Source organism: Castor canadensis, chromosome 4 (genome assembly GCF_047511655.1).
Source record: "Castor canadensis chromosome 4, mCasCan1.hap1v2, whole genome shotgun sequence".
NCBI classification, from domain to species: Eukaryota; Metazoa; Chordata; class Mammalia; order Rodentia; family Castoridae; genus Castor; species Castor canadensis.
This window is the reverse complement of record NC_133389.1, coordinates 179171802-179198272: the sequence shown is the minus strand read 5'-3', so window position 1 is coordinate 179198272 and position 26471 is coordinate 179171802. Positions and strand designations below refer to the sequence as shown.

Here is a 26471-nt window from a genome sequence, read left to right as displayed (position 1 = left end):
AAACCAAATTCTCAAGTTTATAAAAATGTGATATATGCAAATATTAGACTCAGACACCATATTCCTAGAACTCTACCCTACTGAGATAAGAGCAAGAGAGTGGAACAATTAAATGTAAAGCAAATAATTAAGGATGGTTAGTACAGTTCTGTTCAGATAAGCAGAAAAGGCCTAAGCAGATATTACTGTTGGTTGGTTCAAAAACTATAGGATACAAAGTAAAGATTTTAATGCAATTATTAAGACCAGGTCAAATTTGTAAGCATTGGCCTGTGAGCATGTCTACAATTTATTGGCAAGTAAAAAAACAAGGATAAGAGCTGTGTGTCCAGCCTACTATTATATTTTATTTAAATAAAACAGAAGGGAAAATGTACATTACATATGTGCATATATGAAGTAATTTCCATAAATTGGAAAAGATGCAGACAAAGTTCCATGGGTTAAAAAAAAGGACAGGAATAAATGAGCGTTTTCTGCAGTGTTTTATAAAACCAATATCAAAAACACAGCCAGAAAAATTCTGTATGATCATGTCAATTGTATACACATTCTCACCAACAAGGGCAGCTTTATGAAGTTTGCTACACCAAGTTACATAAATGGGATAAAACCCTCATTAAACTAGAAAGAGATTCCAAATGTGGTAAACACAGATGACAAATCATAGTTCAAAAGCAATCTTTAGTTTAATATCCAAAGCCAGGTATTCTCAATGTGCAAAGGAGAGATGACATACCTTAGACAATGGCTTTCCCTGATGGCAGTTGATTCCACCAATGAAGACCATGTTGGGCATCACAGGTCTGGGAAATTCCAGAACAAAGTCCGTTCGTAACAGCCAAATTGATACTTGGCTAAACAGATCATAGGTTGTGACTGGCGTTTGGAAAATTTCAGAGGCAATGTCAGTGGCTCTTTTGAAAAAGTAAGGACAAAAGAAAAGTTCATCCAAGTGGGAAATATGGTTCCATATTCTGTCTTTGAAAGTCATGGCATCTGGCAAGCCAGAGAGAAGTCGAGGGACATAAGAAAGGGGACTGGGACACTGTGCTCCTTCTTCAAGACTATAGCAAAATAGTACTCTGCTGAAAGCCACAGATGGCAAGGAAAAATATTTGGCAACTATTAAGCCACACACATCAAAAGGATCCAGAAACACTGCATCAAAAGAATTGTTCTTTAGGAATTCTACTATTTTCTTGTCATTGAACAAACTCCTACAACGTGAAAATGTGATGTCAAGAAAACCTCTGGCTGTGCCAGTTGACAAAGTAAACGTACTTTGTTCCCGAATTTTCCATTGAGTGTTAGCAAAAAACATGAACTTTTGATCCAAATCCTCCAGAGTGTAAGAAGTTGAGTAAGTCTTCACTGTAAAATTCAGAGATTGTCCCAGTTGCCAACTCACCTCTGGCATGACTACGACCACCTCATGCCCTCTGTGGATGAGTTTCTCCACCACAGACCTCATGGTGAACCAGTGGCTCCCATCCATTGGTACCACCAGCAGCTTGCCTGCTTCTGCAAAGCCTGAGGCCAGCAGCAGACACACACATAGAGGAAGGAGGGCAGGCAAGACTGTGGGAGCCATGGGTAACTGCAGCCCAGAGCAAGCTAGCCGCCTAGACTCTATGCTCCTCTACTACAGGAGGTGAAAGAAGTACAGAAACAGTATGTACCACAGCAAAGAGGAAGTACGCATGCATTTGTAACAGAAGTTTGACTCATTGCCAATGATTTACTGAAGAAACAATGATTAATGAGCAACGTGACCTGAGATACCAGCTCGTGTTTTCAGGATAGGAAAAGTTTATAAACACTCCCTAGGGGAGAATCATGCCCTGCCCTGTGATGTGAAATTAGACACAAAATTATTAAGCAATAGATTTGGGCTTTGAATTTAGATTAAAAGGTAAAGTAAGTTTGAATGAAGCCTATGCAATACTAGGTTTCATCCAAAATAACACTTTGCATTCTTTAAGGCTACTAAAGAACTATACTCAGAAGAAAATCAGCAACCCCACTTCATAGGAAAGAGTGGACAATTCCCAGCCCTGCCAGCCTCACTGCAGTGCAATTGTGGTTAATAAGTAAATCTGCCATGGGTAATGTTGAACCTTATCTTATTCTATTTACAATATTTCATTTCCAAACCCTCTGAAACCTCTGAAATGCTGAAATACGACCAACAATGCACTTGCATGGACCATTCCAGAAACTGGAACCTGAGCAGTTCTTGAGAGCGTGGGCAATGACTTCATCTTTTTATCCTGCATCCATTATACACACGCTAGGCCTTAACACAGAAAGTACACATACAATGTTTGTTGCATTGGACACTAGTACCTTTTGCAGTGTTCTAGATGCTTTCTTGTATAGCTATGTGGTGTATGTGAGGAGCTCTGAGAAGCATTTTGTGATACTTTCTACAGCCATCCCAGGGGCATAACCCTCAATCACACATGCATTCATTGAAGTACTCTCCCAAACACTGAAGGAAGAACTAATCCTAATTACCACAAACTATTACAGAAAACACAGCATACAGAACTTCCTAATTCATTCTCTGGGAACATCATTACCACGATACTAAAATCAGACAACGACATTTTAGGAAAGGAAAACCACACACACCCATGACCAAAACAAATGCAAAAGCTCTAGCAAAATTGTTGTTTATCAAATTCAGTCATATATGAAAGCATGTAATATCCAAAAATAACACATCATAACCACTTGGGACTCATCTCAGGGATGCACAGATGATTTAACATTCGAAAATAGAGCAAAATAATACAGTCATGTTCAGACAATCATTATTCTCAACAGCTACAATGGAAGCAACCCATGTGTCCATTCACAGAGGAATGAATGGATGGGCACAACGTGATACACACATACAACGGAATACTGCTCAGCCTTACAAAAGGAAAGAAATCCTCACGCACACTACAATAAGGATCAGCCTTGACAAGTGTACTGCAAAAAACAGGTCACTCGAAAAAGAAAACAAATAAGGTATTGACTCCACGCTTATGGGAAATCTGAAATAGTCAAATTCAGTAGATTCAAACCGCAGAATAGTTGTTGGCAGGTCACTGAGGAGGAGAGAATGAGAAGTTCTCGTTTCATGGGGAAGAGTTTCAGTATGGGAAGTTGAAAATGTTTTTGAAGCTGGATTGTCATGATGGCTGCACAGAAAACTGAATATACTTAATACTGAAATGTTTATTTAATATAGCAATGATTATATGTTAATGTGTTTTACTACATATATATTTTTTAAACATAAAAAGGGCTAGAGATGTAGCTCAGTGATAGAGTCCTAGCCTAGCATGCAGAAGGCCCTGGGTTCGTTCTTTAACACCACAACAACAAAGTTTGAAAAGATAATAAATCACAATAATGGACAATTTCAATGAACTAAAAGTTTTGTTTTTTGTTGTTGCTGTTGTTGTTGCGATAAGGATAGCTATACAGGGTATTGACTCACATTGATGAATGAACTAAAAGTAACACTGTGCAATTATCTCAATAGGCACAGTGAAGGACATGAGAAAAATCCATTCATGATTAAAAGTCTCAGCAACCTATTAAAAACCCAGAGTTGCCATAACAAAAATAGATAAGCTATCTCCTTGACCTAGAGATCTTATTCAATGCATTCAAACAAGACAAAGATAAAAGGTACCAGACTAGAAACAAAAAGTAAAACTGTCTCAGTCACAGACGCTGTTAAAAACAGCAGAATGTATGGGTTTATTGTCCAATGTTATTAGCAACATTATTCATCACAGTTGGAAAGAGAAAACAATGCAACGCCCATCAATGAGTCAAGAATACGTAAAATGGGGCAAATGCACACAGTGAAATATGATTCAATCCTACAAAGGAGTGGAGTATTGATGCCTGTTACAACACGCATGAGCACTATAATACCAAAAAGAAGCCAGTTAATGTGTGATCCCATTTCTACAAAATAGCCAGAAATGGCAAATTCACAGAAACAGAAAATAAACTGGTCCTCAGGACTGAGAGAATAGGATGAAATGGGGAATTGCTGCCATTGTGTATAGGGTTGCTCATTGAGATGAGGAAAATAATCTGAAATTATATTGCGGTAATCGTTGCTCATATAGGTGAATACAAAAGAAACCACTGAATTGTATATTTGAAATGACTGAAATTTACATGATATGGATAATATCTCAATTTGTAAAAACAAAACAAAAAAAGGATGCCAATGCTCAAATTCTAACTTCTTCACTTAGTAGAGGTGTAACTGTGGGCAATTGACTCAACTTCTGCCAGCCTCATTATTTGCACAGTATGCATTTTAACAATGCCAAGTGCTTAGGGAAATACCTATTATGTGGTAGGCACACAACATATGTTAGATTTCATTACATTTGTTTGCAAGCTTTCCTAAGAGGACATTGCACAGATATGACAGTTAAGTAATTTATGGGAGGCTCCCAAGACAAGTGGAATTTTGACAACTGATTAGTGTGTTACCAATAATAAACTCATTTCCTCCTCAAACAGAATTTGTTCCATTCATTCTTTGGTTTGTAGAAACCAGCCCTATTTAGACACAAGCATTTCTTCTAAATCTCTTTGAGAAATTCATACATCAGGTTTGGATGGCTCAAGGAACCATGATCTCAAAATTGGCCTAACCATCTTCTAATGTAGTCCAATGTTGGAATCAGGACTCAGGGCATGACTTCCGCCCTCCATAAATGAGTCATCCAGGAGGAAGCACATTCTTCATCTCAGAGTCTTTCTTTTTGTTTTATTTTAAAGATTTTTTTTGGTGGTACTGGGGTTTGAACTCAGAGCCTCACACTTGCTAGGCAGGTGCTTTATCACTTGAGGCACTTCACCAGGCTGTTTTGTTTTGGTTTTCTTTGCTTTTTGGAGACACAGTATCACTGTGTGTCCCAGTCTGGCCTTGAACTTGCAATCCTCCTGTCTCAGCATCCTAAGTGTAGAGATTACAGGCATACACCACCATTCCTGACTAGGAAGCACTCTCTTCATGAGCCCTCTGCAGCACACTTCCAGCTGAGAAAGGGACAAAAGGAAAGACTTGAATGGGGAAAAAGACAGAAAATAGGAAAGGAATAGAAGTTTTTGAAAAAGAATAAGGAGCTAGAAAGTAGGGAATGGAAGCTGCAAAAATTTAAGCCACTAGCCCTAGGTAGACAAAATCACAGCTGAACTTGATAGCTAGTTGGTGGCAAGGCAGGTCACCATACTAATACATTGATTGAGCCTGAGAAGTAGCATTTGGTGATTTTATCATGTTCTCATGGTACACTGAAGGTCAAAGAAGCTGATTAGTAGAAACACCAAAAATGAGCCTCTGACACCAGGGATTTCAGACAGCAACAGACAGCATAAATCAAAGCTCAATGGAGGCTCCAACTGGGCTACCTGAACAAGAAGTCTCATAGGAAAAGAAAAAAGTATGAGACTTCCTATAGGAGCCTCCTCACACCATGGTGTATTTTTACATCATAAGGAAGAAGCCTATGAAAAATGGAAAATGAGAGTATTGATCATGAGGAAGAATCCTTTGTTAAATTCTGACTAAACAGTAGTCAGACAAAGCTTTTGGCTTAGGTCTAAAATAGTCCTGCTCCAAGTCTGTCTCCCAGTTCACAGTGCTGGCTTAGTTCCCTCCTACCCAGCAGCACCAGGGAAGACAACGAGCATGAAGGGAGAAACTCTCACAGCAATAGTATTGCCTGTAGTCCAAGCCCATCACCAGGGGTCTTACATTTTGTATCTTTGGTACATTCCATACTAACAGATTTTTATTATCATCTATAAAATAATGAATCTGTAAGAAATTGGATTTTCCCTGTTGTGTCTTAATCTTAAATAGCTTGTGAAGCAATGACCTAAAATACTTAGTTCCATGATATTCTAGGGGGAACATGAGTGTCTTCTTACCTAAATATAGGATGTACTAACAAACAAGATGCTACACATGTTTAGTGTCCTTTTAAGGATCAAATGTAGTGAATTCTCTTTTAAGTTACTGAGTGGGAACACCCTCCTCCCAATTGGACTGTCTTACCCACAGACGATATTCGTTAACAAAGGCTCAAAGCCAGGAAGAGAAGATGCTTGCAGATGCCTTGAAGGTCAGGTCCTAACCTGTCCTTTATTTGGTTTCCAGCACTTTTCCAGCAGGAGTTGATCCTTCATCCAACCCTACAGACTAAAAAGTGTGTGGACAGTCACTCCTTCAGGGTAATCCACGGTGCAGAACATCAGGCTGAACAGAATGGCTTTGAGAAAGAAGCTCAAGCCCCTCCTTCCTTGGGAAAGACACCCAAACTCGATCCTCTGCCCACACAGAGAAACCAGACTCCACCCCCACAACACTGTTTAAGGAGAAGGACCTGTGATAGTTAAATAGAATGTTAGAAGAAATAAAGCAATGTGAAATAAAAGTTTGAGTCCTGATTCACACAAATCAACTGTTCAAAGGCATTCTTTCTCTTTCTTTTTAAACTGTGGTAAAATACACCTGACAAAACAGCCACAGTCATAGCATTTTAAAGTGACCAATTCAATGACATTTAACACAGTCACAATCCTGTGTGACCACCACCACTCTTCTAGTTCCGGAGCATCTTCATCACCTGAAAAGCAAATCCTTTTCCCCTGAAACAGTCACGCCCTGCTCCCCTCTCCCCATGGCCTCTGGAAACCACAGCACTGCTATGGGTCTCTGTGTATCTGCCTGCTCTGGAAACTTCATATAGATGGATTCATACCAGAGACGACCTTTGGTGTTTGGGGTCCTTTACAACACATGAGGTTTTTAGACTCAATCATTTGTAGCATTTATCTGTGCTGAATACTATGTAGGAACATCCACATTTATTTATCTGTTAACCCATGATGGCTTGTGGGTTCTTTTCATCAGTTTTCTATTAAGAATAGTGTTTCTATGAACATTCAGGTACAGCTATTTGTTCAGTACCTGTTTTCTACTCTTGGGGTACCTTCCCAGGAGCAGAATACTGGAAGACATAGTAATTTTACGTTTAGCTTATTAAAGAAGCACCAAACTGTTCTCCACAGTGCTGCAACATATTACATTCCAACCAGCCATTTCTGAGAATTCTAATTTCCCTGTATCTTCACCATTTTTAAGTTATTGCTTCAGGTATTTTGTTAAATAATGAAAGGTGACTAATACAAGTGCTATAAAGAAAAGTAGTATAACTACCAAGGAGGAAATTATTTGTGGATTATATTGTATACTTAATACATCTCACAAACTAGTAAGACAAATTAGAAATATGGCTGGATAGAGGACAAATGGGAAAGGTTTGGGCTGTGCCTCAAGTGGCAGAGTGCTTGCCTAGCAAGGAAAAGGCCCTGGGTTCAATCATCAGTACTGAAAAAAAAAATTGGGAAGGGATAGCTGCACACTATCAGTAAGTACTTCAAATTCAAGATGGAAATAGCTATAGCAAACTACTTTCAAAATAATAAAATACCTAGGAGTAATTTTTAAGAAGTCAGGTAAAAATGCTTACATAAAGTACAAGTTTTTAATAATGGCCATAAAATAAGATCTGCTAAAGTAAAAAGGAATCCATATTCCTATGGAGGAAGACAAAAGCCAAAGCATGTCAATCTTTCTCAAATTAGGGAGAAAATTTTTAATGTAATAATAAAAGAGGCCCACAGGATTTTTTAAAACGAAACACAACCATTTTAAATTTTACGCAGGAGGACATATTATAAGACTCATAAGCAAACCTGAGAAGAAAAGACTGGGGAAAATGCCACTTCCCCACCAAACATTACAGCTCAGTTAAACCTACGTAATCAACACGTGCTACTGAGGTACAAAGAAATAAATAAATCAATGGGACAAAAGGAAGAATTCTGAAGCAGATACAAAGAATATAGAAATTAAAACATGATAAAGATGCATTTCGTTTCCACGGATGAAGGATGGCGTTCTTATTGAGAAGGGTGGGTCAAAGAGATTCCCTTGAGAAAATAATATTCCGTGCTTACCTTAAAGGTCTCATTGGTGAAAGTATAATTCATACCAGAGGACATATTTCTATATCTCAGGTTTGGAAAGACCCAAATAAGTAGGAATTTAGAAACCACCAAAAAAAATTAGCCATATGACTACATGGAAATGAAAATGAAAAGATGAAACGTGCTAGTGAAATATTAATTGCAGTATATACTAAAAAATGCAAGTGTTAATATCTTTAGTATTAAAGAAGCTTATTATAATTACTTACAAAAAAACAAAAGCCCTATCAAAACTGACAAATGTAAAAGGCCAAAACATCTATGAAAATTAATGTAAAATTGAAGTAAGTACACACAATATTTTTGACTAGAAAATTCAGAAACTAACAGTTTTACAATGTCTGAAGCCAGGGACAGTATGGAAAAGCTACCACTGTCCTGAATCACTGGTCTTCCTGTGAAGTTGTCCATGATTTAAAACCAAACTCTCAAGTTTATAAAAATGTGATATATGCAAATATTAGACTCAGACACCATATTCCTAGAACTCTACCCTACTGAGATAAGAGCAAGAGAGTGGAACAATTAAATGTAAAGCAAATAATTAAGGATGGTTAGTACAGTTCTGTTCAGATAAGCAGAAAAGGCCTAAGCAGATATTACTGTTGGTTGGTTCAAAAACTATAGGATACAAAGTAAAGATTTTAATGCAATTATTAAGACCAGGTCAAATTTGTAAGCATTGGCCTGTGAGCATGTCTACAATTTATTGGCAAGTAAAAAAACAAGGATAAGAGCTGTGTGTCCAGCCTACTATTATATTTTATTTAAATAAAAAAGAAGGGAAAATGTGCATTACATATGTGCATATATGAAGTAATTTCCATAAATTGGAAAAGATGCAGACAAAGTTCCATGGGTTAAAAAAAAGGACAGGAATAAATGAGCGTTTTCTGCAGTGTTTTATAAAACCAATATCAAAAACACAGCCAGAAAAATTCTGTATGATCATGTCAATTGTATACACATTCTCACCAACAAGGGCAGCTTTATGAAGTTTGCTACACCAAGTTACATAAATGGGATAAAACCCTCATTAAACTAGAAAGAGATTCCAAATGTGGTAAACACAGATGACAAATCATAGTTCAAAAGCAATCTTTAGTTTAACATCCAAAGCCAGGTATTCTCAATGTGCAAAAGAGAGATGACATACCTTAGACAATGGCTTTCCCTGATGGCAGTTGATTCCACCAATGAAGACCATATTGGGCATCACAGGTCTGGGAAATTCCAGAACAAAGTCCGTTCGGAACAGCCAAATTGATACTTGGCTAAACAGATCATAGGTTGTGACTGGCGTTTGGAAAATTTCAGAGGCAATGTCAGTGGATGTTTTGAAAAAGTAAGGACAAAAGAAAAGTTCATCCAAGTGGGAAATATGGTTCCATATTCTGTCTTTGAAAGTCATGGCATCTGGCAAGCCAGAGAGAAGTCGAGGGACATAAGAAAGGGGACTGGGACACTGTGCTCCTTCTTCAAGACCATAGCAAAATAGTAGTCTGCTGAAAGCCACAGATGGCAGGGAAAAATATTTGGCAACTATTAAGCCACACACATCAAAAGGATCCAGAAACACTGCATCAAAAGAATTGTTCTTTAGGAATTCTACTATTTTCTTGTCATTGAACAAACTCCTACAATGTGAAAATGTGATGTCAAGAACACCTCTAGCTGTGCCAGTTGACAGAGTAAACATACTTTGTTCCCGAATTTTCCATTGAGTGTTAGCAAAAAACATGAACTTTTGATCCAAATCCTCCAGAGTGTAAGAAGTTGAGTAAGTCTTCACTGTAAAATTCAGAGATTGTCCCAGTTGCCAACTCACCTCTGGCATGACTGTGACCACCTCATGCCCTCTTTGGTTGAGTTTCTCCACCACAGACCTCATGGTGAACCAGTGGCTCCCATCCATGGGCACCACCAGCAGCTTGCCTGCTTCTGCAAAGCCTGAGGCCAGCAGCAGACACACACATAGAGGAAGGGGGGCAGGCAAGACTGTGGGAGCCATGGGTAACTGCAGCCCAGAGCAAGCCAGCCACCTAGGCTCTATGCTCCTGCTCTACAGGAGATGAAAGAAGTACAGAAACAGTGTGCACCACAGCAAAGAGGAAGCACATGTGCATTTGTATAGAAGTTACATGAATTGCCAATGATTTACTGAAAAAAACAATGATTAATGAGTAACATGACCTGAGATACCAGCTCATGTTTTCCAGATAGAAATAATTTAGAAACACTCCCTGGGGGGAATCATGCCTTGTATTGCAATGTGAATTAAGAAACAAGATTATTATCAATAGATTTGGACTTTGAATTTAGATTAAAAGGTAAAGTAAGGTTGTATGAAGTCTGTAATACCGGGTTTTGTCCAAAATAACACTTTTGATTATTTATCCTAAAACTACCAAAGGAATTTTCCTCAGAAGAAAATGGGCAACCCTGCTTCCACAGAAACAGTGGAAGACCCTTAGCCCTCCTAGCTTCACTGCAGTGAAACTGTGGTTATAAGCAATTCTGCCATGTGTAGGCATTGCTGATTGTCTTATTCTATACAGTATTCTATTTCCATAGCCTTTGAAACCTCTGAAATGCTGAAATACAACCAACAACGTACCTCCATGGACCATTGCAGAAATTGGATAGAAGATGGCTGTCTGCTTTCAGTCATTTCCTCTTGATACATCTAGTGCACCAGATACACACCTACTGAATGCTTTCCCCAACAATTGTGCTGAAACGCCTTTCTCTTTCCTATATGCATTTACATACAGGACAGACATTAAGATCTGTGTTCTGAGCTCTCCCCAATTACTCAAGGGCCTTCTTTAAGGAATCTATGTATTTGTCTCCCACACTCTCCTGAGCACTCCTTGAGAGCGCGGGCTACAACTTCATGTTTTTATCTTGTTTCAATTATACCCACACTAGGTCCTAACACAGAAAGTGAGCCACAGTATTTGTTGAATTGGACACCAGTACCTTTTAGAATTTTTTAGTACCCTCAAATACAGCTCTGTGCTGTATGTATATGAGGAGCTTTGAGGAGCATTTTGTGACATGCCTATATCCATCTCAGGGGCATAATCCTTGGTAGGATCACAAAGTGTTCAGTGCAGGGCAGTAAATGTTACTAGAGATTTCCTTGAAACCATTTACCTTGAAGGCTCAGTGACTTAACCTGAAGTCTTTGTTTAAAAAAAAAATGAGGAGAGTGATGTCAGCAATTGGCACAATGAGAAGTGCCTCACTGCCTCATCCCCACATGAATGTCAACCAACAACGACCCACAGATTGGAACAACACAGACACAAGCATAAGCCACCCATGTGGTGCACAGAACTGAATGAAACTCAATTTGGAAGTTCAAGGAGAATGTCCATCTAACTATGGCCATGCCAACTCTCCCCTCCAGATATTCCCCCAAGCCATGTTAGGGAGTATTTCCCTAGCCTTATGGTCTATGGGATGAAAGAGAATAGAGGCAGTCATCCAGTCATCCTACCAAATGATTTCACAGAGCAGACTTGATGGTTACTTCACAGGGAATACTAGTGGAGATGGCATAGCTAGACCACTCAGGATCTACCAGAAACAGAGAGGAGATTGTGCTCATAGCAAACAGCATTCAGATCACAGTGCTGCTGCCAGCTGTGATGCTTGCTCACAGAAACCTGCCAACCCCATAGACTAACCAGGTAGCTGAGATGGTACCCACTATAAGCACTGGGGGAAGGTCAACTTAGCTTTTGTCCCTAGAATCTTATTCTCTCTACCCAGGCTCAGGGCCACCAGAATGATCTTACCCAGCATGAAACAAAATAAAAATCAAAGAAAGAAGTAAGGAAGTCATCACATACAAAGGATCACCACACAGCTATCTGCAGATTTCTCAGACCAACATGCTGAAAACTATAAAATGTTTATGAAAGAAACTGAATAATATACATATAACTGGAATGACAGCCCACACTCTTCGGTTGGAGGAAGTGGAATTACTAAAACATCATAATACCTAAAAGGAGCTACAGGTTGAATGCAATCGCTACCATAGACATTCTTCACAGAAATAGGAAAAACAATCCTAATGTTCTTAAAGAACCACAAAAGTCCATTAGCCAAAGCAATCACAAGCCAAAGAACAAAGCTAGACGTGTCATTCATCAGATTTCTAATTATATCACAAAGCAATAGCAATTAAAATAGCTTAGCACTGGCAAAAATATATACAATGACCAGTGAAACACAGGAGGGAACCAGAAATGACTCAGGCATCTATGGTCAATTGATTTTTGACAAAGGTACCAAGAATACCATATAACAAAAGAATAGTCTTTCAATGAAGAAGAAACTTAATCTCTACCTGCAGAAAATAAAATTGGATCCCTCTCTCACATCACATATAAAACCAACTCACATAAACCTTAACAAGGGATATTAGAAACTGTAAAATTGCTAGAAGAAAACATAGGGAGAAAATTACACAACATTGGCCTGTGCAATGATGTTTTTCTTAATTTGATCCCAAAGGCACAGGCAATAAAAGAAATGATAAACAAATGCGGTTACATCAAATTAAGAGTCTCCTGCATGGCAAAGGAAGGAACAGCATGCAAAGACAACCTAAAAATTAGGAGAAAATATTTTCAAAATATGCATCCAACAGTAAGTTCACATCCAAAATAATAAAGAGCTCTAAAACTCAATAACAAGAAAACAAAACTCAATTAAGAATGGGCAAAAAACTTCAACTCCATCTACTACTATATTCACAATATGCTGGGGAAATGTGCAGGAAAAGACAACCAGGATAATCTGGCCAATCATGGCAGTTATGACTCCAGATGGCTGTACTCATGTCAAGCTGGATCCATACAAAAGCAGAGAATAAAATGGTGATGATAGAGGCTGGTGACTGGGCAAGAAGGTTAGATCAGCACACAAGTTTGGTTAGGAATAACATGTAGATTTTGACATCTCTTGTACAGTGTGCTGACTATAGCTATTTGCAGAGTATTATGTACTAAGAGAGTAAACTTCAAATGCTCTCATCTCTAAAGATGTGAAGTATCTGACAGGGTGGATATGTAAACTCACTTGATTTACTTATCCCATACACACACACACACACACACATAATTATAAATGTGCACTTTGAAATTTTAAAACTAAAGAAAAGATAGTATGGTCATAAGCAATATACCTTACCAAAGGGTTTACTCTAGAGTAGAAATCAATTAAATAGAAAGTAAAAGAAAAACTAAGGTCTGGCATGGTGGTTCACTTCTATAATCCCAGCTACTTAGGAGGAAAAAGTAGAAGTATGTTCAGCAAGAGGTCAGCCCATGCAAAAGTGGGAGACCATATCTGAAAAAGAAACTAAAGCAAACAGACCGGCGGCAGGCTCGAGTGTGGAGCACTTGCCTACAAGTGCAAGGCCTGAGTTCATCTCCAGTGCCACCAAAAAGAGAAAAAATGGAGAAAATCAATGGAAACAATAACTGGTATCTGAGATTATCAATTAATTTGATAAAGGTCTAGCCAGACTTATGAGAGAAAAAGGTGAGAGATAAAGAAAAATAAGGAGGAGGAGAGGAAGGAAAGAAGGAAGGACCAGTATCAGGAATGAGAGAGGTAATATCACTCATATGAACAATAGCATTCAACCACTTAGATGAAATACACTTATTTCTTCAAAGATACAAGCTACCAGAGTTTACACAAGAACAAATAAATAACCTGAAAAGAAACAACCTATATCCTTTAAATTGAAATTACCCTTGAAATTGAAACTTTCCTCCAAAAAACATTCAAATCCATGTGAGTTCATTGAAGTACTCTACCAAACATTGAAGGAAGAACTCATACTGATTCCTACAATCTATTAAAGAAAATGCAAACACTGGGAATTTCCTAACTCATTCCTTGACACTGGCAGCATTATCGCAACACCAAAACTAGAAAAGAAATTATGGGAAATAAAAGATCACTCACCCTAATTACCACAAATGCAAAAGCTGTAGGCAAAATTATAGCTTGTCAAATTCAATTACATATGAAAATATGTAATATCAAAAAAGATAATACATCATAACCATCTGGGATTTATCCCACAGATACAAGGATGACTTAACAAATGAAAATAGGTCAAGGTAGTACAGCCAGGTTTATACAATCATTATTCACAACAACCAAGTGGTGGAAGCAACCCAAGAGTCCATTCACAGAGGAATGGATAGGCAAAATGTGGTACACACATATAACAGAATATTGTTTAGTCTTTTAAAAGGAAGGAAATTCTGATACATGCTACAAAAGGGTGAACTTGACAACTGTATGCTGCAAAAAAACCAGTCCAGTCACAGAATCACAAACAGTTTGATTCCACATTTATGGGAAATCTACAATAGCCAAATTTGTAGAATTGAAGAGTACAGTGATGGTTGGCAGGTCAGTAAGGAAGAAAGAATAACAAGTTCTTCTTTAATGAAAGCAGAGTTACAGTTTGGGAAGATGTAAATGGTTTTGGAGATGGATGGTCATGGTGGATGTATTGTAAAGTGAATGTGCCCGATACTGAAATGTATAGCTAAGATAGTAAATGATCAGCTAATACATTTTACCACATTAATCTTTGTCCTTGTTGATACAGGGGATTGAACACAGGACCTCCCACTTGCTAGGTAAGTTCTCTACTACAGCCACAACACCAGCCCTTTTTAATTTTAGTTTTGTTTTTTTCTGATAAGGTCTTGCACTCTTTCTTGGGCTTGTTTCAGACAGCTATCCTCTTACCTGTCTCTCCCCAGTAACTGGGAATACACACATGCTCCATTATACCTGGATACATTAATAATTTTTTTATTTTAAAAACATAACAAGGCTTGGGAATGTAGCTCAGTGATAGAGTCCTTGCCTAGCATGCACAAGGCCCTGGGTTTGGTCTCTAATACAACACACACAAAAAAATCATAAAAAAGATGGTAAGTCACAAAAATAAACTACATAAATGAAATAAAAAAACAAAAGTAGGCAGTTATCTCAAAAGGCTAAAAAAAGATTTGACAAAATCCATTCTTGATTAAAATTTTCAGAAAACTAGAAAAAGAAGGTAAGTCTTAACCTATTAAATACCTACAGCTGACATCATACTCAAAGGTGAGTGACTCATGCTTTACTCCTCAGATGACACCCAAATCCAGAATGGCTGCTCTTACCACATCTATCCCACCTTATTCTGGAGGGCCTATCAGTGCAATCAAGCAAGAGAAACACAAAAGGCATCCAGAATGGAATCAAAAGAAAAAAACTGTCATTCACAGCAATGTGATCAAGAACAACACAGTCGGAATGCCTGGGTGCACTGTCCATGAATGTTCCTAGCAACATCATTCATCACAGTTGGAAAGAGGAAGTAATTTAATGCCTATCAATGAATGAATGGATAAGAAAAATAGGGCAAATACATACAATGGAATATGATTCAATCATACAAAGGAGTGGAGTATTGATTCCTTGTGTCAATATATATGAGCACTAAAATACCAAAAAGAAGCCAGTTTTATATGACCCTATAATGTGTGATGCAATTTCTAAGAAATACCCTTAAATAGCAAATTCATAGAAACAGAAAATAAATTGGTGCCCACAACTGAAAGAAGGTAATGAAATAGCAATGACTGCCATTGTGTACAGTTTCTCATTAGGATAAGGAAAATAATCTGAATTTATGTAGTAGGGATGGGGGCAGGTGGAGTGGCTCACGTAGTGGTACAGCACCTGCCTTGCAAGCATGAGACCCTGATTTCAAACCCCAGCAGTGCCAAAAAAAAAAAAAAGACATAGTAGTGATGGTTGCTCATATAGGTATATACACAAGAAACTACTGAATTGTATATTTGAAATGGCTGAAATTTACACAATGTGGATAATATTCAATTTGTAAAAACAAAACAAACAAATAAAAAAGAATGTGCACAAAAGTGGATTTGTAACCATGGGCAATTCATTCAACTTTTGTCAGCGTCAGTTTTATCATTTGCAAAGTGGGCATTCTAATAATGCCAACCTATGTGGAAATTCTTAGGACAACATAACATGAAGTAGGCATGCAACATAGTTACTTTTCACTATCCTTGAATTTTAAGCTTTTCCTAAGGGGACAGTGCACTGATCTGAAGGTTAAATAATGTCTGGAAGCTCCCAAGACAAGCAAAATTTTGACAACTGATCAGTGTCTTCTGAAGAGAGCCTGAATGCATGGCTAATGTGTTTGTTTTTTTGGCATGGTTAATATTATTAACACTGTGGAGGTTGTATCTACTCATGCTGAAAAATGTACATCACCCACAATTATGGCTACCATTGACTCATTGCCACATACCGTGCACTTTACATGCATTTTGGCATTTTGTCTGGATATCAGTATGTGTGGTACTTATTTTATCCCTATTTGAAAAATATAGAAACTGAGGTTCTTACCCAAGTATATGTGCCAAAGCTGGGGTATGACTGATCTCAAGTAGATGGAAAAAAGTCCTCCAATACTAACCAAATAATGGCATTTTGCAGTAGGCCACCAATTAGCTGTTCTGTATACTTGGGCTACATGCCAGACTGCAGCAAAACAAAGCTATCCTTTCCATGGTCTGAGTGTGTTTACTGAGCGTTTTGAACTTTTTGGTAAGAACAAGAACAGAGTGCACCCAAACACATAGCTCCTCTGTGTCTGGTTTGCTTCTGCTCTCTGCTGAGTACAACATAAACTTGGTGCTTTGTAAAATTCAAGTTTGGAAGTCAGAGGGTAGTGACTTCAGTGAGTCAGTTGACCATAGCCTTCCAATGCTTTATAAGTAATGCCTAATAAACTCATTTCCATGTCAAACTGAACTTGTTCCGGTCATTCTTTGTTCTGTGGCATCATCCCATTTCTTTTACATATCCCTGGGAAATTCACACATCAGATTTGGATAGCTCCAGAATCCATGTTCTTAAAATGATTTAACCATCTTCTAATGTACTCCAGTGTTGGAATCACAACTCAGGACAAGACTTTCCCTAGCTTTTTGTTAATTACTGATAACTGCCATACATGAGTCACCCAGTGAGAAGCACTTTCTTCCTTTCATTCTTTGTTTTTTGCCTTGCTTTGTTTGTCTTTGAGACAGGGTATTGCTGCATAGCCCACTCTGGCCTCAAATTCTTAATCCTCTTGCCAATTCTGGGATTATAGACATGTACCATTATGCCTGATTAGAAACCACTTTCTTGATGAGCCCTCTGTGTCAGAATCCCTTCTGAAGAAGAAACAGAAAGAAAAGACATGAGTGAGAAAGGAGACAGAAAACAGGAAGGAAATAGGGAACTAATGAAAAGTAACAGGGTGCTAGAGTAGGAAATGGGAGTCACAAAAAATAAAGCTAATTAGCATAGGAAGACAAAATTACAGATGAATTTAATAGCTAGTTGATGGAGTGACAGAACACAGATCACCATACTAATAAATTGGTGGGTCCCATGAAGTAGCATTTAGTGTTTTGTATCATATTCTCATGGTATATTGAAAGTGAAAAAGCTGATAAGTTGAAACAACAATAATGCATATATACACAATATATATGCCATTGATCCTAGGGATTTCAGAGAGCAACAAACAGGGTAATTAAAAGATAAATGGAGGCTCCAACTGGGCTACCTGTTGAGGAAGTCTCATAGGGAAGGAAAAGTAGAAGCCTCCACATCCCTCATGTACTTGTTTTTACATCATGAAGAGGGAGTTGAGGAAGGATGGAGGGTTATAGTGACAGTGCTAGTCATGAGGAAGAATCCTCAGTTAAATCCTTGGTCATTATATTTCTAAACAGTAGTCATGCAAAACCTTTGACTTGGGTCTAAAACAGTCCTGTTCCAAGTTGCCTCCTAGCTGAAAGTGCTGCCTCAGTTCCCTCTTACCCAGCAGGCACTAGGGCAGACACTGCTGCCCATGTGTGGAGAAACTCACAGTGATGGTGTTGTCTGGTCATACAAGCACATTACCAGGATCTTACACTTTATATGGCATCCTATGGACTCATTCCAGCACTATCTCAGTGGGAATTCAGTCCTTCTATCCCAATCCTACAGAATGAAATGTGCAGTGGCAGTTACTTCTTCAGCGTAATCCCTCAATTCTACTGTGCTGATCAGCAAGCTGACCAGATGGCTTTGGGAAATCTTAAGAATCTTTTCATCCCCATCTTTTCTGGGGGAAAAAAAAAACCTCAAACTCATTTGTCTGCCTTTTCCCTTCTTTCTTCTTCAAGCATTCATTAAACACCTAAGCATCGATCTCTACTATCTTCCCTTACGATGATCACATTTTTCAAATTACGATTACATTTTTTAAAAATTTACCAACTCAATCATTTCATCATGAGGAACAAGGAGAACCTAAAATTCTTCTAGCAGGCATTTTCCTGTTTGAGGCAGCTATTACAGATTCTGCCCATCCCCACCTAGGAAAGAAAGACTGGTCCTATGTGGCTCATGAAGTGTGACTATTATCTCAAAAGACTGTGAGATCAACTCTCTGGCCCTTCAAACCTGTACCCTATGAATTGTGGGGACCACTCTGTTCCCCTGAGGGGCTTTAGAAGGTAGATTTGAATTCTGATAAAGCTATTGACTAAAAGATGGGACATCTCTACCCATCCTGTCCTGAAAGACTCTTTCTCATCATGGGAGTGGCACAATCTGCTGACCATGGAGTATAGCGTGGAGCAAGTGCCTTTCTTCCTCTCCAAACAACCTTCTGAGGACAAAATCCTTAGGCACAGTCTTCTACACCAACAATGTTTTCATTTATCCAGCTTAAATTCTTTGGCACCAGGCAAGTGTTGAGAATATGGAAACAGAAAAACAATTCTGGTTCTGCTTCAAGGAGCTAAAGTACAAGAATGTATAATAGCCACGCTAGACATATTTGTGGAAGATTCATTATTATTGTGATAAGTATTGAAAAATGACCCCAGACACCATGAGATCTGTAACAGGAATGTGTGGCCTTCTCTGGGAACCATGGGACATTTCCCAAAGAAGTGTCATTGGAATGAAATCAAAAGGATAAGTGAATTTTGGTCAGCTGTGAACGGGAGAAAGAGGATCCCAGAGAGAAACAGCAGGCACTAAGGCCCCCAAAAGAGTAGAATATAGTGGTTTGATAGACTGGAAGCAGGTAGTGTGGTTAGAACATAAGGAGGTACTGTGATAAGCTAGAAAAGCAGGCAGGAATGAGATGACAAAAGCTTAGTCAATTGCATCAAGGATGACTTGGTTCCCCCAAATCCATACCAAGAGATCATAGGTTAAAATTTGGCCAATCAGACCCATGCTCAGTCTTCCTGGACCAGGAAGGAATTTCTGGGGAAAATTCCTGGACCTTAAGGATTTCTGGGGAAAAAAAGAACTTCTAGTGATGTTTTCCCATAACCAGGTCAATATTAGCATCACTAAAAATGGAACACCTATACATAGGGCACCTTATGATATGACACAATGCCAAGTGCACAACACCACCTATGAAACAGGCTTGTCAGATGAGTGGAGTCTGGACCAGTCAAACCCACACTAACGTCCAGTGCAGAGGAACAGGTTCAACATCACCATGAGAAAGCAGACAAACAACTTAGAATAAGAGCCATTCTGCAGAACACCGCCCAGTTACTGAAGAAAGTCACAGCATTTTTTTAAATTAAGTTATTTTTTGAAGATGACAATGCATATTTAACTCAAAGGAGCCATTGCAATGGGTCTTACAGTGAGTGAGAGATATAAGGCTCAACTCCAACAGCAGTTTTTTAAAAGGAGAGACCTGGAAGAGGTTAATAAAATGTTAGAACAAATGATGACTTGTGAAAAAAATGTATTTGTATTTTGATTTGCACACATCCACTGTTAAAACAGTGGTTTTCTCTGTCTTTCTCTCTTTTTCTAACCTGTAGTAAAGTACACATGACAAAACATTCAACCATCTTCACAATTTACAGTGAACAATTCAGGACTGGGGGTGCAGCTCAAGTGGTAGAGCACCTGTCTAGCAAGCATGAGGCCCTGAATTAAAAACCCAGTATCACACACACACACACACACACAAAATCAGTGACTTGAACACACTACATCCTCTTCTGTGGGTTGCCTTTTACTCTCTTGGGTGTGTGTTTGATGCACAGAATGTTCTCAATTGATGAATTGCAAATTGTCTATTTTTGTTGTTTCTTAGGCTTTTGATGTTATAGCTGAGAAACCCTCGCCAAATTCAAGGTCATGAGGACTTCACCCAATATTTTCCTTTAAGAATTTTATGGCTTTAGTTTTTCTATTCATGTTTTGGATGCATTTTAAGTTAAGTTTTTGTGTATGGTGTGAACTGAAGGTCAAACCTCATTCTATTCCATGTGCACATTCAGGTATCCCCTCAACATCTGTTGAGGAGACTATTCCTTTCCAGTTGGGCAGCCCTGGAGTCTTGATAAAAGAATCAATTAGTCAAACATGAATGGATTTATTTCTGGAGCCTCAATACTATTTCATTAGTAGAAAAAAATTTTGAGATGCTTAAGGAGATTTAAATTATGAACTAGAAATTAGATGACATTAAAGAATTACTGATTTTGCCAAAAGTGATAAAATATTATATTTATGACATAAATTTCCTTTTGTTCTATTAAGTGAGGTAATTACAGATGTATGAATTACCATTTCAAAAATAGCCAATTATTTTTGTAAAGAAAGAGGAAAAATGGAACTGGGCACTGGTAGCTCACACCTATAATTCTAGTAGCTACTTGGGAGGCTGAGATCAGAAGGATCACAGTCCAAGGCCAGTCCAAGCAAATAGTTCACAAGACTCTATTTCCAAAATAACCAGAGCAAAATGGACAGGGAGTGTGGCAAGTGCAAAGCCCTGAGATCAAATCCCAGTCCCACCAAAAAAAAAAAAAGGAAAAATAGATAGATGAATCAGTACAGCAAAATATTTGAAATTATTTTGCCTGAGTTTAACATAGCCTTCTGTCCAAAATAAAGGTAGAGAAATATACATGGTTCATAGGTCTTTTGATGAAAATTTATATCCATAGTTGTGCTATATTAAGGGCCCTCTTTAAGACCTGAATTCTTCCTTGAGAATTTTGCTTGCTTTATATTTATGTTTATAAATGTACATAAATATATCATCTTCAAATATGTAAGATGTTCATAGATATATATCCTTTAATACACATATAAAACCATATATTTTACCTATTTCTAAAAATACGTATACATATATGAAACCAAATATATTCAAAACTATATGGTTCAATGTGCTTCATATTTTATATATAATACTGTATGATGTATAAAATCATAAATAGCTTCTATATATCTAAACCACTCCTTGACCCAATGAGACACACTGAACTATGTTGACTGAGGAAGTGGAAGGGCTCCATCCTTAGGTGAAAGACAAGGTCACAGAGATCTGGGTGCTGCTTGGTGCTGTGCTGATGGAAGGTAAAGGGAGAGAAGCCCATTCAATGACTCAGCCTTTTAGGACCTTGCAATGTGCAGCTCCTTGTTTGGTCTTGCCATGAGAAGGAGCCATGACTAGTTTTGTCATGTCTGACACTATAGTCTCACAGCCTTTTAGAAAGGCCATTATTTCACCTTCCTACCAGTTAGCTGAAAAGTCACTCTAACCAAACACCTGGTGACATATTCATGTTCTTACATGTAAATCTGAGCATATAGAACAGATAAAAATGAATAATCCATCCATAATAAAATAAATTACTGAGGTAATATGTGAGATGTTTCACCAGACTATAAGCCAAAATTATTATGCTTGTGTTCATCAAAATTTCTACAATTGCACATTGCTAAATTCTAGTTTAAATTAACAGAATGTCAATATTACTTCATAGTGTCTGGGAGGCATAAGAACCAATAAAGCAAAAAAAGTAGCAAAAATATCAGGGGCGGAAACTATTTGAAGATTATTACATATCCAGTAAATCTTATAAACTAAGAAGAAAATTAAGAATATAACTAGATATAAAATGTTGTGCATAGGCTGTCCTTTAATTACCAATAAGCACTTCAAAATAAATGAAAATTATCTTGTATAAAAAACAATAAATTACATAGAAATAAATTTTAAGAGATAAAATGGTTTTATAAATAAAGTGTCCTTTCTTGCTGATGGATATAAAATTATCTGATTATCTGATTATCTGATTCATTTTCCTGAATATGAAGACAAAAGAAAAATGTGCCAATCTTTCTCAAATTTATAAACACATTTAGTGTGATGTAAACAGAGCGCCAATGGCACATTTTATTCTTTGGAACTTGACAAAATAATTTTAAATATTTACAAAGGAGAATACATTATAGAATCACCAAGAAAACTTAAACAAGCAAGTAATGAGTACAAGGCTTGCTTTCTCACATATGAAAACTTACCACAGAGCTGCTTAACCAAAACATGGTTCTGCAGCATGAGTAGATAAATAAGTCAGTGGAGCAAAACTGAGTTGTTTGCAGATGCAAAGAATATAAAAAATTAAAACATGATAAAGACACATTTCAATTCCATGAGTAAAAAATGGAATTAGGATTAAAAAATAGGTTGGACCAATGAAGTATCCTTTGAGAAAACAAATAATAATCAATACTTAAATTACATAAATAAAAGGTTTCCTTGAAAAGAAAACCAAAAATAAACAAACAAAAAATGCTACCTACATTAGGGGAATTAAAAATAATAAAACACATTATAAAGAAAATGTTTCTATATCTCAGGTCTGGAAAGACTTAGCAAGCTGAAATCCAGAAATGACTGAAGAAAAAGTTAACTGGGACCTAAGGTGTAGCTCAAGCAGTACAGCACCTGCTTTGCAAGTGCCAAGCCCTGAGTTCAAACCCCAGTTCCACTAAAGAGAAAGTTAATAAACTTGATTTCCCTAAATGAAAATCCTATTTAACAAAAGATTTTTTTAAAAACCCATAAGGAATATTTGCAGCACATATCTTAAGGTGATATTGGTAGAATTCCTAATACTCGAAGAGATAATAGCTACTAGTTATAAGAAGAAAAATAGCTATATAAGATGATTAGTATGAATATGAAACTCACAACAGAATAAATGCAAATGAATAGTGTGTCTATGAAAATAGGCAGTGAAAAATGATTCAGCTAAACACAGAAAATTATTAAAACCTTAAAAGTTTGGTATCACCCAGAGCTGAAAGGGTATGGAAAAGCTATAGCTCTCGTATATAGTGTTTAACATGTGAGGTTGTTCAGATTTTGAAGGCAATTTCTCAAGTTTATTCAACAGAATATGAGCATAGCATTTGACCCAGCAATTCTACTCCTAGGGTACTTGTCCACTCACATAGCAGAAAAAAAACATGGAACGTGAAGGTAAACAACATAAGTGAGATGGTTAGTACAGTCTTGCTCATGAAAGCAGAAAGGAGAAAAAGTTTTAATATCAATCACTACTGTCTAGTTAAGAAGTAATGCTCATCAATACAATGGTTTTAATGATATTATTAAAAGAAAATAACAGATCTGTAAGTATCGGCCCATGATCATATCTACAACTTGCTATAAAGCTAAAATGCAAAATAAAAAACATAGTGTATATTTATTATTAAGTTTCATTTCATGAAATAGGTGTGAAATTTTCCATTCTATATATGCATATAAGTAATATACATTTTTAAATTTTGGGAAAAAATTGCATACACAATGCTGACAGCATTTTTTGTAGAAGCAGCATGAGAGTAGTAAAAAGAAATATTTCATATCTTAATGTGTTTTTCAGGTGTTCTCCAAAAACATTATTCAAAATGTAGCTTGGAAATTTATGCAATTATATTAAGTATGCACACACATATCAACAGGTGTGGCTTGGCATGGTGGCTCACACTCATAATCCCAGGTACAAGGGAGGCAGAGATTAGGAGAACTGTGGTTCAATACCAGCCTGGTAAAAACTCAACCAATAGGCTAGGTGTTGTAGTATGCACCTGTCATCCCAGCTATGTAGGAGGCATAAATCGCAGGACCATGGTCTAGGACAGCCCAGGCAAAAATATGAGACCCTATTTGAAGAACAACTAAAGAAAAAAAAGGGGTTGGGCTCAAGTGGTAGACCACACGTCTGGCAAGCACAAGGACCTGAGTTCAAACTCCAGGACTACAAAGGGGAAAACAAACAGGGTAGCTATATATAATTTGCTAAATCCCAATTGATGAACTAGAACAAAGCAATTCATAAAAACCATGAAAAATTCCAGATGTGGCAATGTAAACAACATAGTGAGGAATACTTTTTAAAAATCCTTTTTAAAGGATGGTGAAATGGCTTAAGTGGTAGGGAACCTGAATAGCAAGCATAAGCCTGGAGTTCAAACCCAGTACCATCAAATAAACAAACAAACAAATAAATAATAAACCTAAAAATCTTTTTTAAAGCCTGAAAATTCTTTAAGTTCCAAAGGAGAGATGATGTACCTTAGACAACAGTTTTCCCTGATGGCAGTTGATTCCACCAATGAAGATCATGTTGGGCATCACAGGTCTGGGAAACTCCAGAACAAAGTCTGTCCGTAACAGCCAAACTGATACTTGGCTGAACACATCATATAATGTGACAGGTGTTTGGAGAATTTCAGAGGCAATTTCTAAGGAAGTTTTGAAAAAATAGGGGCACAATAAATGTTCCTCTAAGTGAGCTATATACTTCTGTACTCTCTCCTTGAAAGTCATGGCATCTGTCAATCTCAAGAGCATTCTAGGAACATAAGAAAGGGGACCAGGGCATTGCACACCTTCTTCAAGATAATGGCAAAATACTTCTCTGGTGAAGATCACAGATGGGAGTGAAAAATACTTGGCAACAATTAAGCCACACATATCAAAAGGATCCAGAAATACCGCATCAAAAGAGCTCTCCTTTAAGAATTCTACTAATTTCTTGTTGTTAAACAAACTCCTACAATGTGAAAAAAACAATTCAAAAAAAGTTCTGGATGAGCCCATTAATGCAGAATATAAAGTTTGTTCCGGATTTTTCCATTGAGTGTCAGCAAAAACCTTGAACATATGGTCCAAACACTCCAGAGTGTAAGAAGTTGAATAAGTCTTCACTGTAAAATTCAGAGATTGTCCCAGTTGCCAACTCACCTCTGGCATGACTGTGACCACCTCATGCCCTCTGCGGATGTGTTTCTCCACCACAGACCTCATAGTGAACCAGTGGCTGCCATCCATGGGCACCACCAGCAGCTTGCCTGCCTCAACAAAGCCTGAGGCCGGCAGCAGACACACACATAGAGTAAGGGGGCCAGGCAAGATTGTGAGAGCCATGGGTAACTGCAGCCCAGAGCAAGCCAGATCCCCAGACTCTATGCTCCTGAAATACAGTGGCAGGAGTACGGGCATAAAACACACCATAGCAGAGGTTCTATATTCATACAGTCATAAAAGGTATTATGCTCACTGCCAATGATTTACCCAGAAGAACAATGATTAATGAGTAGCATTTGCTGAGATACCTGCTTATTTGTTTTCCAGATAAGAATTGTTTATTAACTTTGCTTTGGGGAAAATCATGCAACATACTGCAATATGAGTACAGAAGTAGTTTTAAGCAATGATACTAGACTTTTGAGCTCAAAAAGATTAAAGAAAAGGAAATTCAGACACAGATTGCTGTTTTGAAACTTTTTTGAAAGCAATTATTAGCTTTTATCTTCAAAATGCTAAAAGCTCTTTGCTCAGAAACAAATAGGTAACCCAGTTTCAAAAGAAACACTGGAAAATCCTTATCCTGATTCTCCTACTGGTGGTGGGATTGTTTTCACAAGCAACTGTCATGGATAGCCATTCCTGCTTGTCTTGGTCTACTTCCTATGTGGCTAGAGCAAAAGGACCCCAGTCCGCTGATTAGCCCATGACCATAAGGAAAACATCTTAAGGCACTGGTGAAGGCAATGATTTTTTTAAAAAATAGGATCCCAAAAGATCAGGCAACAAAGATAAAAACAGACAAATGGGATCATACCTCTTTTTAACCTGTGGTAAACACATCTGACAAAACATGTACCATCTTCACCATTTTCAAGTAAGCAATTCAGGGGCATTTAGGACAGATGTGCTGTACAAGCACCACTCCTCTCTAGTTCTAGATGATTTTCATCAACCCAGAAGAAATCCCTTTCCATTAAGCAATCAATCCCAGTTCCATTGTTCTTTTAGCCTCTGCTGTCTTTCTGGATTTACCTGCTCTGGATGTTCTATAGAAATAAATAAATAAATAAATAAATAAATAAATAAATAAATAAATAAAACT

At 37.6% G+C, this 26471-nt stretch overlaps 2 protein-coding genes across 4 annotated transcripts in view; both read right to left on the bottom strand.

Moving 5' to 3' along the window:
- Positions 1-26471, bottom strand: part of LOC109695972 (UDP-glucuronosyltransferase 1A6) — a 172070-nt gene that overhangs the window by 116111 nt on the left and 29488 nt on the right. The window contains exon 1 of one of the 3 annotated variants that reach the window (XM_074072035.1): positions 9245-10204. The exons of 1 other annotated variant lie outside the window; for it this stretch is intronic. In XM_074072035.1, the coding sequence (XP_073928136.1) occupies positions 9245-10099 (855 nt within the window). In that variant the 5' untranslated portion in view covers positions 10100-10204. Of the gene's footprint in view, positions 1-739; positions 1681-9244; positions 10205-26471 lie in introns of those variants that run through there. One more of the 3 variants, XM_074072034.1, reaches the window with a different exon arrangement.
- On the bottom strand, positions 10034-26413 carry LOC141422662 (UDP-glucuronosyltransferase 1A9-like). Its single transcript, XM_074072040.1, has one exon. The coding sequence runs from the start codon at positions 25571-25573 to the stop codon at positions 24605-24607; it is 969 nt and encodes a 322-aa protein (XP_073928141.1). The 5' UTR covers positions 25574-26413; the 3' UTR covers positions 10034-24604.